The 12,955-nt window shown below is 46.2% G+C and overlaps 1 protein-coding gene across 4 annotated transcripts in view; it reads left to right on the forward strand.

Annotated features, from left to right (window-relative positions):
• Positions 1 to 12,639, forward strand: part of LOC119163671 (uncharacterized) — a 58,017-nt gene extending 45,378 nt beyond the window's left edge. For all 4 annotated transcript variants that reach the window (XM_075888983.1, XM_075888981.1, XM_075888982.1 and 1 more), the window contains 2 exons: positions 8,526 to 8,558; positions 9,142 to 12,639. In XM_075888983.1, coding sequence (XP_075745098.1) covers positions 8,526 to 8,558; positions 9,142 to 9,224 — 116 coding nt within the window. In that variant the 3' untranslated portion in view covers positions 9,225 to 12,639. The remainder of the gene's footprint in view (positions 1 to 8,525; positions 8,559 to 9,141) is intronic.
• The last annotated feature ends 316 nt before the right edge of the window (positions 12,640 to 12,955 follow it).

The raw sequence follows: 12,955 nt of genomic DNA on the forward strand, positions 1-12,955 counted from the left end.
GGCAAGCCTCGTATGTAAACGTCACTTCCTAGGGAAGGATTCGTCCCCACATAAGAGTGCAAAGAGTTGTAAGTGCATGTTAAAAAGGCATATGTATACAGTTGAACCCCTTTGTAAGAGGCAGGCTTCAGGCAGCAATTCTGTTGTCTCTTATACCCATTTGCCTCTTATATCAGTGTCTTTTATGAAAAGGTTCGGCTGTATTTATTGCAGTGAATCACTTGGTCTGTAGTCTCTTTCATTTTCTAGCTTTGTAGTCTTTCGGAGACATATGTCATTTGAAGGAAGCATTTAGAGGGGTAGGTAATCAATCAGCAGGTCTTTGAAGAAACTAATCAGTGCATTCGACCTATCTTGGTTATTCTCTACATCAGGGCACACATTATTCAAGTTGGCATGTACGGCCACTCATGGCCCTTTGGCCACAAAACCTTACCAATCATCATCAAGCTACCTGCTTACGTATCTCGGCACTGTCAGTCAGTCTCCTTAGACTGCAGTGGCTGCACTGGGGTCATGCAGCTGTTGTATGGCTAAGTTGTTCATATCATTTATTGAAGCAAGAGGATATGAAATGCCACTGCACCAGGGGGTTTTTCGAGTCCGGCCTTTATCGGTATTGACTCTACATTCTAGTTGCATTCGACGATTGGCTGCACCAAAGGTGCACTAATAAGATGTCCTTGTAAAGCAAAAACCGAAAGTTTGATATCTCTGCTGTGGAGTGCTCACTGCCCAGCTGTTGATGTCATCCATTACTCATTTGACATTTTTGTTCTGTTCATTCATTTGGTAGAGGCACGTGGACCCTTGAAACGCTGATTTTCTCTTTAGCAACCATTTATTTTCATCAAAAAAGCACAACAAGATTTCTGGAACTGCATTGGCTGGCACATCACCTTAATATTGCTTTTAGTGTCCCATTAACCACCCTTGGAAATATCACATTTAACTATTTACTGCAAAGTGTTGCGAATTTGCCACATACTGAAAAACAAGCCAGTCACGAAATGCATGCTGCCTTTAAGGGGAGACGCGGGTCGAAAAGTCGCGTTTTTTTTCCAAATTTCACCTTTTCTGTTTTTTGTTGCTTTATCATCTTTATACATTATATTTTGACATCTGAAAATATCACAGCGAAATAAGCATCAGAAGTCAGTGAAAAACGCGTCTGAGTGAGCGGCAGTGACGCGCGGCATCACGAAATTTACACAAAACGGGCTGCTGTTCGCGTGCTCGCGGGGCCGCGAAGAGAGCTGTCCGCCATATTGCGGCCGCTGGCTCGTGTAGAGTTGTCCTTACTCTCCACGATCCCGGTTCTTGAAGTCTCGTACGTTCACGAAAAATCTAAAAAAAAAGCAACAAAAACAGTCTTTTCCCGCCGTTTCAAACCGCGCGCCACTAACGCAGGGCCGCCATTGGCTGACAGCACCCGTGTTTTCTTGCCGTAGTTCGCTTCACTGTTTTCCGGAGTTATTTTTCGCTGTTTTCGTGCGATGGCAAGCCCGAAAAAGGCCGTTGCCGACCATCGGAAATACAGAAGTAAGAACAAGTTCAGAGGGAAGCGGCGGAGGACGTACAAGAAAGCCACCGCCAACGAAAATGTCCGCGACGGGCCAGCGGCCGGTAGGCCTAACATCGACCACGGCAACGTCGACCATGGCAACTGCGACGACGAGATCAACGCTGCAGTGAATTTTGTGAGTGCATCGCAGAAAAAGATCGCGTTATTCGAAAACGACGTCAGGCCGAATGCCGATCGTGCCGAAAGCGTAGTGCTGTGCGAGTTGGGTGCATTGACGGCCGTCGTCGCAGGCGCGGCATGCCCCGTTTGTCACGAGAGTAAACTCGCAGTTCGGGCACCGAATAAAAAGCGGAAAGGCCTTTCGGCGTTTCTGGAGCTACACTGCGAGAATGCGGAGTGCTCGGAGAGCATCCTTTCGTCCGCGTACTCGTCGAAGCGGGTCGCGTCAGATGGCGGCCGCGGTGCAAGCAGAAGCTACGACAGCGGGAGTTCGCGTGACGCCTTTGCCGTGAACCTGAAAGTGGTGCTTGCAGCGCGTGCCGTCGGTATCGGGCATGAGCAACTTTCACGATTTTGTGCAGTAGTTGGATTGCCAAACCCTATGCACCATAAGACCTTCCATGCTATCGGCAAAAAGATTCACAGTGCGGCAGTGAAGGCTGTCTGTGAAAACATGCAAAGGGCACGCAGCGTCACCAAAGAGGTGGCTGGTAACAGTGACGTGCCAGTCATGTTTGACGGCACATGGCAAAAAAGAGGCCACAAAAGCCACAATGGTGTGGGAACTGTAGTGTCCTTGGACACTGGTTTGTGCCTGGACTATGAAGTGCTTTCCAACTTCTGCCTGGCGTGCAGTTTGCATAACGACATGGGAGGCGATGAAGAAACATGGCAGGCGTTTCATCATCCCGTTTGTGAGAAGAATTGCGACTGTTCTTCGCATGCCATGGAGGCCGAAGCTGCAGTGCGCATTTGGCAGAGGACTGTGGACTATGAGACACCCCTGCGGTTCACCATCTTCCTAAGCGATGGAGACAGCAAGGCCTACAACGGGGTCTGTGATGCCAACGTGTACCCTGACACTCCAATTGAAAAAGAGGAGTGCACCAACCACGTGGCGAAACGTCTGGGCACCGGCCTGCGGAAGCTGCCAACGCCACTTCCACGAGGGGAGAAGCTGAAGGAGACCACCATCCAGAAGCTTCAAACTTACTTTCAGGTGGCCATTGTGAACAATCGGGGAAATGTCCACAAGATGTACACTGCCATATGGGCCTCATGTTTGCACTCGTGCTCAACAGACGGTGCTGGAAGTCACAAGTTCTGTCCTGCAGGCCCAGACTCGTGGTGCAAGCACCGACGTGCTGAGGCGCAGGGCCAGCCTGCACCGTGCCACACCCCCCTCCTGACCAAGGCCCAGGGTTTGGCAGTCCTCCCAATCTACAAGCGTCTCACAGATGCGAAGCTGCTTGCCCGGTGCCTCCACGGCAAGACACAGAACGCGGCCGAGTCCCTGAACAGCAAAATATGGCTGCTGTGTCCAAAGACCCGGTTTGCTTCCCGGACTGCTGTGGAAACAGCCACAGCCATTGCAGTCCTGTGGTTCAACCGGGGCCACGCGAGCTTTGAAAAGGTGCTGGAAGAGCTTGGGGTGCTTCCTTCGGAGGCCCTGGTTACCCTCAGCGACCGCCGAGACAGCATGCGCATGCACAAGATGAATGTGCGTCAGACCGCTGAGGCGAGGGCACACCGTCGCAGTGCAGCCAAGAGGGCCCGGGTGGAAGAGTCCTGCCGCACCAGCCGGGAAGGGAAAACCTACGGTGCTGGAGAGTTTTAGACAACTGATATTCCCTCTGGACATGTGTGTATGTGTTCAGCACAAGTTTCGTGCTACTGCGTTTTTCATTTTTGTAAATACAGACTTTCAAACTTTCAAACGCGTTTTTCTCATTTCGCAATTTTGGCCAATTTGCATTTTTTGCGGGAAGTGTTTCGGGCACTTAGAATGGTCATACGACGACGAAATTTGGCACACACATTGAGGAGAGTGCGTAGGGTGCCGATATCTACTTGAATCAGCACAACCTATCAGCTGTAAATATCTATTAATAAATTTAATGGTGGTCGAGTGGAAAAAAAAGGGTACTTTGCTACACAGATGTTTTTTTCATAGTTTCAAAGTTGGAGCACAATTTCTAGCTAGATATCGGCACTCTATGGCTAATAGGGAGCAAAAGGAGCCATTGAACAACTCTCTGCATGAACATTTAGTATGCGCGAAAGTTCCCGGAAAACTTATCAAGTTTCACCATTACTTGAAACACAACTCCCAAACTATTGCACTTATGTAAAAACTGATTACAGATTTGGAATCAGGAGGAAAAACTGCATCAGTGGTCCAATTTCTGAAGCTCTAAGTTGAATAACAAAAAAAAAGTGCTTTCGAGGAGCGTCTCCCCTTAATGCCGGTTGTCAAGTACTCACGGTAAACGTAGATTTCGGCATAAAAACTGTAGCACCGTCTTGTTTAACGTATTTTATGCTAGAACCAATTGTCTTGTCGCTGCTGGCAGAGAGTGCGAAGTCGTTGCAACAGCTCTCACTTCATTCTTTCTCGCCTTGGTGATGTAAGTTCTATCTTCAACAGAGAGGTAACACAGTATGCTACGATGTTCTGAAGTGTGTTTTTTGTTCCGAGGTCCTTGCTTCTGTGGCATATGAAAAATTTGACATATATAAGTATCCATTGAAGTTGCATTTTATATAATTTAACTACAGAATACTTTAAGCATTGCTATTTAAAGCTGTAAAATGAAAATAATTTTTATTTTGTAATAATTTTTATACAGTTAAACCTTGATGTAACAAAATTGATGAATTCCTGAAAAAATTTGTTATAAAGGGGATTTTGTTATATGCGGGTTCAGGAGGAAATTCGGAAAATGAAAGTACAGATGTAACAAAAAGGGCCGTCATCTAAATTGGTAACAAGCAGAGATTAAACAGCATCAGTCTGATTTGGGAGAGTCCCGTCACTGGCAATAGCCACGGCGGTGTGTCAAAACTTGGGCAGCTTGTTCTCGGGCCCACCAAAGTGACAACTTAACCTAAAATAAACAAACGTTGCTCGTGCGTCCCAGGTAATCCACGATACTATATGGTTGGTGCCGAATCTGTTGTTGTTGTGCAAGTTGGCTGAACAGCCAAACGTGCTTTCCATAGCTAGGGGCTCATGGCGTTTTTTTTTATTCAGATTGCCAGCTTTAAACTGAGGCGGTGATTCATCGGCGAAAGTTCGTTCAGGGAAAGCTGCTGATAACTTGTTTGAAGAGCTGCTTTGTACGTAACTAGAGCAATTGTCTCTGATAACTGCACACGTGTGCCACCAGAATGTCTGTCGCATTTATTTCTGGACGTCACGACCTAATTTTTAATCCTTTGCGTACACAGAACACGTGAACAGTGGGAACGCATTGGCACATTTTTTCAAATATACTTTATCCATGGATATTCATCCAGAAGAAAATTTTCACGATTCCTTCCTCCAGCACGTCGACGTTTGTAATCGCTCTTGCAGTAAATCTCCCTGGACGATCCTATCCTTTCGTTTGGGTTAGAACTCAAATGTTTTGGATCCTTTTTTTAAAAAAATATCATCTCATCAATAAAAGCATGCCTCCTTGTCGGAACAGCGGCAATTCGATTTTATGCACTCATTTTTCAGCAGTGGGCCCATCGCTCATGGCCCTGGTGTCCGAAGGCCCACTGTGAAGCGGCTAGGCCATGTTACGCGTTCGCCCCTCGCTTTCCAGGGTAAACAGCTGACGGTGAAAAAATAAACGCCTCGGTATCATATTGATTGCTTCACGTTACTTCATTGGGGGGGGGGGGGGGAGGAGGAGGCTGCATTGCTGTCAGGGCGCACTTGCTAGCACTCACTCTTTCTCCAGGCTTCAGAAGATTGCTCGTAAACATTCTGTGCTATTAACGTCTACTTCGCGTTTAGATAACTGACAACAAGAAAATCGCGTCAGCACCTGGAGTGACCATTGTCCCTGTAAACAATGCTCTGTTGGGTTATGCAATGTTAGGTCCAAAAAGATACAATTTGGCGTCATCTGCGAGAAGCACTTGTGGTGGGTTTGCATTTTGAAGGTCCGCACATTATCTCCACGCGCAAAAGAAGTTATGCATGCTCTGTGTTCGATATCCATGTGGCAGCTTGGATGACTAGAGACCCCTAGAACACCTCTTGCACGTCGATGCACGTATGGAAGGAACGGCGTGTACGACTGGACCTCTAGAATGGCACAACTGCGCGGTCGCCTTGCAATAAAGGCTCAATGTATGCCCCTTCTATTGCCCCTCGAGGAAACGAACCACTAATTGCACAGTCGGTTCGTGTTGAGAGTACAACACATGCAACGGTATATAAGCCTACAAGCCATCTGTAATACTTGCCGGAATAGCGCATGTGTCGGCGATCGTGCCCTAAGTTAAAGTTCACAGTCCCTGCTCTAAAGACACAATCACACACCCCACCCCCCCCTCCTTCTGCATTTCTTCATGCACCCTCAAGATGGGTGGTGGGTTCCCTCTGCTCAAGTAGCTCGAGTGGCATGCGGGATGATATCGCATGCGCCCTCTGTGCTATGAAGATAGGCAGGCACTTTTTATTTCCGTTTCCGCCTCGTTCGCCACTCCCGCTCGTGCACATATCAACAAAACATAACAACGACAGGTAAATATAGTTGCGAATGTTCATATGTTATCGCAATAAAAACAATATGGCTTTTGCCTCAGAGTTTTCTTAAGCATAAGGTACCCTGTGAGGGTACCCTACTCCATACATTCAATAACTGCGTGTGGGGGTTGTTGCAATGAAACCTTGCTTGCCCCCCTCCCCCCTGAAGGGGAACCCTGCACATGCCTATGGAACAGCATGATGCAATTATTCTCGCATCATTGAGTGAAATAAGGAGTGCTCCTAAGATGATTGGCTCCTTGATATTTGCAATGAATAGAAATATTTTATATCTCTAGCTCTTGAGAAGAGGCTCAAAATAATTATTCATGTCCTTGAATATAAATGCAACTTGCTTCTTCAGTGGGTGTACCCCGAGATGTCAAGTTAGCCGCTCCAGAATGCTCCCAGATTTAAAATTACGTGCTCCAAAGTGCTCCTAGATGGAAAATACTGCTGCTTCAAAGTGCTCCAAGTCAGAAAACCTTGGTAGCATTGCTGCATTTTGAATGTTTCTATCTAGCCACTGACGTCCTGGCTCTATTGTGACAAGGAAGGCAAAGTAACTACTAATATGGATAGGATAGTAAAATTAGCGGAGGAGTTTTACAGATCTGTAAAACTCCTCCGCTAGTTTTACTATTCTATTCATATTAGTAGTTACTTTGTCTTCCTTGTTTGTTCCTTGGTGCATACATCTGGTTTTTGCCTATCCCAAGTTTTCTCTTCACTGCTTTGATGCTTCCTCTGTACTTCAGAGCGTGTTCGATTCTCTCCATGTTATATCTTCTTACATCACATACCTTACACTTATTAATCAGCTCCGAAAGCTGTACGACCCTTTCACTTATACCATAGTATTTTTCTATGTTGCCAGCTATGTTTCTGTGGATAAGGAACCCCACTCCCAGTTCTCTTCTGTCAGCCAAGCCCTGATAGCAAAGGACGTGCCCGGTCTGTAGCACTGTATAGGCCTCATCTGTCCTCCTAAGCTCACTGAGCCCTATTACATCCCATTTAATGCCCTCTAACTCCTCGATTAGTGCTAGACTTGCTTCACTAGATAAGGTTCTAGTGTTCAACGTTGCCAAGTTTAGGTCCCAATTGCCATAGGTAGGCATAAATATACAACACGATTGGCAGGCTATGACAAGAATTATGTGTTGTCTCTATCTTGTGCGTCGTGAAATCTTCTCCTCGAGACACGTATGGCACGTACCTGCGTGCTGCGAGATGGTGTGCAGCTCTGCACCACTAGAGTCTACATAACTTGCACGTGACATCAGTCGGGGACAGCATGGCATTTACGTTTACAAAGCTTTTTGTGCTGTGCATTATTTGGTGTAGTTAGCGTGTTTTGATCATTTGCCTTGCGCTTATGATGGAGAATCATCGGGACATTATGCTGCCTGCAGCGAAGCAGGGGTTAGATTCTCAATGTGTCCAGCTTCTAGACAGTTCACTTCGGTCTTCACTGATTGTCTGGAGCTCTACGAGAAGCATGCCACATGAAAGCTTGACTCAGTAGAGTGTGCCCAATGCAGAATGCAGCAGGAGCTATTCAAAGCCGAGCGACATCCAAGAACACCAGGAACCGTTGCCCAACCGACGGTCAGGTGTCGCCGGATATTAGAGGGCTGTGTTTTGTAGGCTTGAGATCATGCACTATGTACCAATGCTATTTAAGAGTATATTGGCAGTTAAATAATCGCTGATCAAGCGAGGATTTTCTGGCAGTCAATAGACACCCCAGTTCTTCCAACCACCTTAAAAAATACCGTTCAAAACATCATGGGAGGATGATGCCAGTCACGGTGCAAGTGTTGTCTCTGCTTTAACGTGAGTGCTCAAAGGATAGCTCAACCACGAGCTACCCTTTAGACGCCAATATTCTCGGTGTGCTTGGTAGCACACGTCTAACTATATTCACACAAACGTCAAGGCACCTCGTAAAACTTGGCTCAAAGTGAGAAAAATGGCATAGGCTGCGCCAGCTGACTGCTTCACGCGATTCACCCCATGTGTGGGATCTACTATTTTTTTCTTTCAGCGTTACTACTTTTCAAAGTTTAAGGCAGGGCCCATTGTGACCTTTGTTAGCATGATGACTGCAAACTGCTTAAATGTTTTGCATGTTCAGGTGATAGTGAAAACTGATAAGTTCCAGATGCAAGCTTTTTATGTGTAGTCTTTGCATTCCATAATCCTTCAATGCTGTCTGTGACTTGAAAGGACTTTTTCTTTTTTTCTTTGTAGAGTGGGTGAGAGCCTGCCAGAGCTATGAAAAAGGTAAGCAGACTTGCATACGTATTTGTGCCAGGTTATGAACAGTTGACAAACAAAAAATTGTTCATGTTACTTTTGCAAAAAAAAAATTCATACCACTTTTGAAGTGATGTGTTATGAAAAGCGCGTTACCTCATTCTGACCATCCGCAATTTCTTCGTGTGATTTTACGTGTGAAAACGAAGATATGAACAGGCGTGCCATGGTAAAGGATTATGGATGAATTTCGCCTTGGCTTTGGCCCTGTTGAGCTTCCTTGTGCTTAACCGTGTGGTTTGACGAATACCATAGCATTGCTGTCATAACATTTGCCTCTTGATTCACCAAGTCGGCCAGCGTTAGATGACCAGCGTGACATTGAAAAATGTATGAAAAGGCACTTTTCATCTGTGTGTGTAAATTGTGCATTTTTAAAGAGTAACATTTTGTTTGCAATAACTAGGTATTCCATGTGCACATGCTGCAGTTCTGGTGTTCTAAACCCCAGATTTTAATGTTGATTGAAGAGCATTATTAGAATAAATACTTCATGTGCGGAGTGTGTCACATTTACACCTGTGGCGCGTGTTTCGTTTGTTTCTCACAGAAGGCTCCTCGGACTCGAAGACAAGGGTCCTATACTACTGTGATTCGTCGTCGTCCAGCAGCCAGCGACAACAGAACAGCTAGCCTGCGCACATTTCCTCTTTCAAGGAATGAAGCTTGGAGAAGAGGCAAGAACGGGCTGCAGTGCAGTTAGGCTCATTGTTGTGTGTCCGTGATGGCGTGCGGCGGAAGGAAAACTGGTTGTGTGGTGTGTGCATGCTTCAGCTGCTCTGGCCATCTATCTCTCTCTGTCCTTTCTTCTTTTGTGGCTCTTCCTTTTCTCGTTGCCAGCATTCAAGTGCTTCACCTCGTCTGTCGTCACCCGGCTCTCTCGCCTCATCAAAGTCTTCCGCCGCTGCAAGCAAGTCGCACAAAAAACGTCTCCAAGCACAGGGCCTCGCCATACACTCTCCGCATTTGGCCATCACCGGCCACCTCGCTACTTCCCATCAGTTGCCTCTTTTCATTATTTTTTTCCCTCGTTCAACATGAGAGGCAAGACGGCTGGCGATGAAAGCACACAGCAGCTCGTCCATTTTCACAGTCAGCCGCAGCTGCTCTGCTTTTCGCACAACCAAGCCAACTTGTGAAGAGCAACTACGGTTCTCTCGTCTCGCAAGACCCGTTCTTTTGCAACCGGGAAACATAACGTGCCGCAGACTCTTCTGTGTATCTGTGGTGTTGACTCCAGAGACTGATTTTGTGTGTTTGTGCACACTTGTTTTGTCCTGTGTGTTTCTGTGATTGCCGTGCTGCTGCAACTGAGGCGGATGTGATGTGCACAAGAGGGGTGGCTATGCATAAGAACTAACGCTGATCGCACCTTCACAGACGAAGTGAGGTGGTGCCGAACTACTGCCCCTCTTCCCGAGGAAGCGAGCGTTGCAAGTGGGCGAAGAAGTGTTCGAAGACTTGCCATGCCTGTTTCCGGCTCCTTCGTTATTCTTTGTCTCTGCCTTCATCGGTGGCTGTAGGGATAACATAACAAAAAAAAAGTGCTTGCTCAGCGTTGCGTGGACAAATGCTCATGAGTGGTGCCGAGACAGGAAAACAATGCAGATTGTTGTTGTTCTCTGATTCCTTTTTCAAGTGACGTCCCACCGTCCCATCCCAACGTCTCCCTTAACTGACCCACTTCCCGATCGATAAACGACTTGGTTCTCCGCTCTTTTAGAAGGTGTGCAGTGCATTTGCAAGTCTCTGGAACTGCAGAATCACAGGTAGACTCTCATGAGGTGTGCAACTGACAGTCTGGCGCAGTGTGTGCGAGTGTGTGTGAACTTTTTGCCCCTGTGTGCACTGTAGTGGCAGACTGCTTATCGAAGGATCGACTGAGCGCGCGGACAGCTGTCGACTGAACATGTCTTGCAAGAAAATCTTAATAGGTTCATGGGACAAGATGGAGGAGGGGGGGAATATACTGAATGATAAAGGTGATGAAGAGAAGTTCCTCTTTGGTTGCTGCGTAGGGAACTTAGGCAAAAGACTCATTCTGAAAAGTGAGGGCTCCAAAATTGCTGTGTGTGAAATGTGCTGGGTGATGTGAGCCTGTGTGTGTGTTTGCATGCGTGCATTGTTCAGTATGCGTGTTTGTTGCCTATACTCATGGGGCACTTCGGTAATGTTGTGATGTTTACTTTATTCTTTTAAAAATTTGAGATGCATATTTTGAATTAGTCTGCTACTGCCACACAAGTGTCCGTAGAATTAAGGGGCCGGGCACGAGAATGTCTTAGTGAAGAATGAAAGAAATGAACTTGTTTGCTCCTGTGCTTTGAGATTGACCTGGGAGGAGAGATATCTGTGAGCCCTTGTTTTCTTTCTTACAATGACCTCGAAGTATTCTACAGTCAAAATACATTGCCAGCAGAGCTGCACGGCTGTTACACTAGAGTTCAGTGCAGTTTGTCCACGCCTTGTCGAATGCCGGACTTGAGTTTTATATGCACAGGTCAGACCTAATGTTTTGTTCTTCGTGTGCTTGACAACGTTGTGATGACTTTGCCACATTTTATTTTTTGTTCACTCTTCTAAGAGTCTGCCAGCACCATCTTTTGCTGCCACAGTGGTGTTGCACATTATTTATTATATAATTATTGTTACAATAGTTGAGAGACTGCAAGGGGCACTGGTGAAATGCGGTGTGCACTTCTTGCTGCGATTACTTGCAGGTTTTCAAGGTGTCAACCTGTGATGGAACAAAAGAAAGTATATATTATAGGTCAGGGTAAACAAATCCTTCCATTCATCCCCACCCTCCTTTTGAACCTTCTTTCCCCTCTCCACCACCACCATTTTGCCAAAATTGATCAGCCTGATGATGCCTTCATTGTGGAGCTCGATATCTGTAGGTAACATATCCTTGTATACGTGGGTGGTAGCCAATGGCAAGCACCATTTGCTGCTCAAGGACGGCTCTGCGTACGCTCTAGGAGTGCACGCAGAAAGCACGTGATTGTTGAGGAAGGGAAAAAAAGTTTTCTGTGTTCCTGAGTTTATTATTAGTTTGTTAATTATACAAATCGATTCTCGGCACAACCACAACCCTGAGTTTATTATTAGTTTGTTAATTATGTAAATTGATCCTCGGCACAACCACCCCACCCGCCATCCTCCATTGCCAGGTTCAGAAGTCTCTCCCAGCACTTGTTTGTCGTGCAAGTCACTCTCGGGGTGTGGAAGATGCTTCGGTGCCAAGACGGTCCGACGAAGGAGAGCAGCATAATAGTTCTTTTGTTTGTGTTTGATGTTGTTTGCAAGAGAAAGCATTAAATGAATGTCTAAAAGTATTCACTAGTCGATGACGAAGAGGTGATTTAAATAACAAGGGGGCATCAGTCGAGACGCGGGAGACTAAAAATAGTAACGACGAGCATTGTGTGTCCGCAAATGTGTGTGTGCACAATGCGTGGATTTTTTTCCCCTCGACTGGGCCCGAATTTTTCGTCCCCATTTTTTGTGTCTGTGAATGCGAAGAAAGAGATATCTATATATATATAATGTGCAACAAAATCTTTCCGGCTACCATGTGAAGAAAACTACCGAAGTTTTATCGTTCCTTTCATCCTGTTCATTAGAGACTGTGTTAAAGAAAATGTCATCGAGGCAAGGTTGTTTGAAGCATTTTTGCCCGCTGCTTTTCCTAGCCAAAAGAGCCTGTTCGCTGAACATTCCACATTGGATTAGCCACTACTATGATGCGCAGCCTGTGCGCACTTCACTGGAGTGTTCGCGCCTATTGAAAAAAAGCTGTGTTTATGACGGCGCTGTGTACTTCGCCTCGCCGCCAAGAGACAATTTTATCGCGACGCGGTTTGTCTGCATTGGTTTGTGGCCAGTGGCCCGGCATACGTTAAAATAAAGACTTCGTGCTTTTTTTTTTTCATGCAGCAATGACAGTCCCCTTCCCTTTGGCCTCCCTAAATGCATTTGTGGAGGGGATGAACGGGCCCAAAAAAAAAGTGCAATGAAAAATAAAAACAGTTGCTTAAAGAGTTTACACTTGTGGTCTTCTTCCCCTTGGCTGACACCAATTACTTTGTCCTGTTGTTGCGTTTTTTTTTTGGGGGGGGGGGGCGGCTTTGTGATCGCAGTTTTGAGGACAGCGTCTTGAATGATTTCTTCCCTTGAAATAACCATTGCAATCCTTGGAAAGTGCAATCTAGGAAGCATTTTACTGAATTCTTTGAAGCTCCGCACTGTTGGACATGTTACAAGCAATACAACTGTGGACTCCATAGACGTTTTGCGGACATGCAGCGCCATCTGTCGACGCAGTTTTGAGTAGTGCAAAGCGCGACTCGCTTGCACAGTTC

Source organism: Rhipicephalus microplus, chromosome 3 (assembly GCF_043290135.1).
Source record: "Rhipicephalus microplus isolate Deutch F79 chromosome 3, USDA_Rmic, whole genome shotgun sequence".
NCBI classification, from domain to species: domain Eukaryota; kingdom Metazoa; phylum Arthropoda; class Arachnida; order Ixodida; family Ixodidae; genus Rhipicephalus; species Rhipicephalus microplus.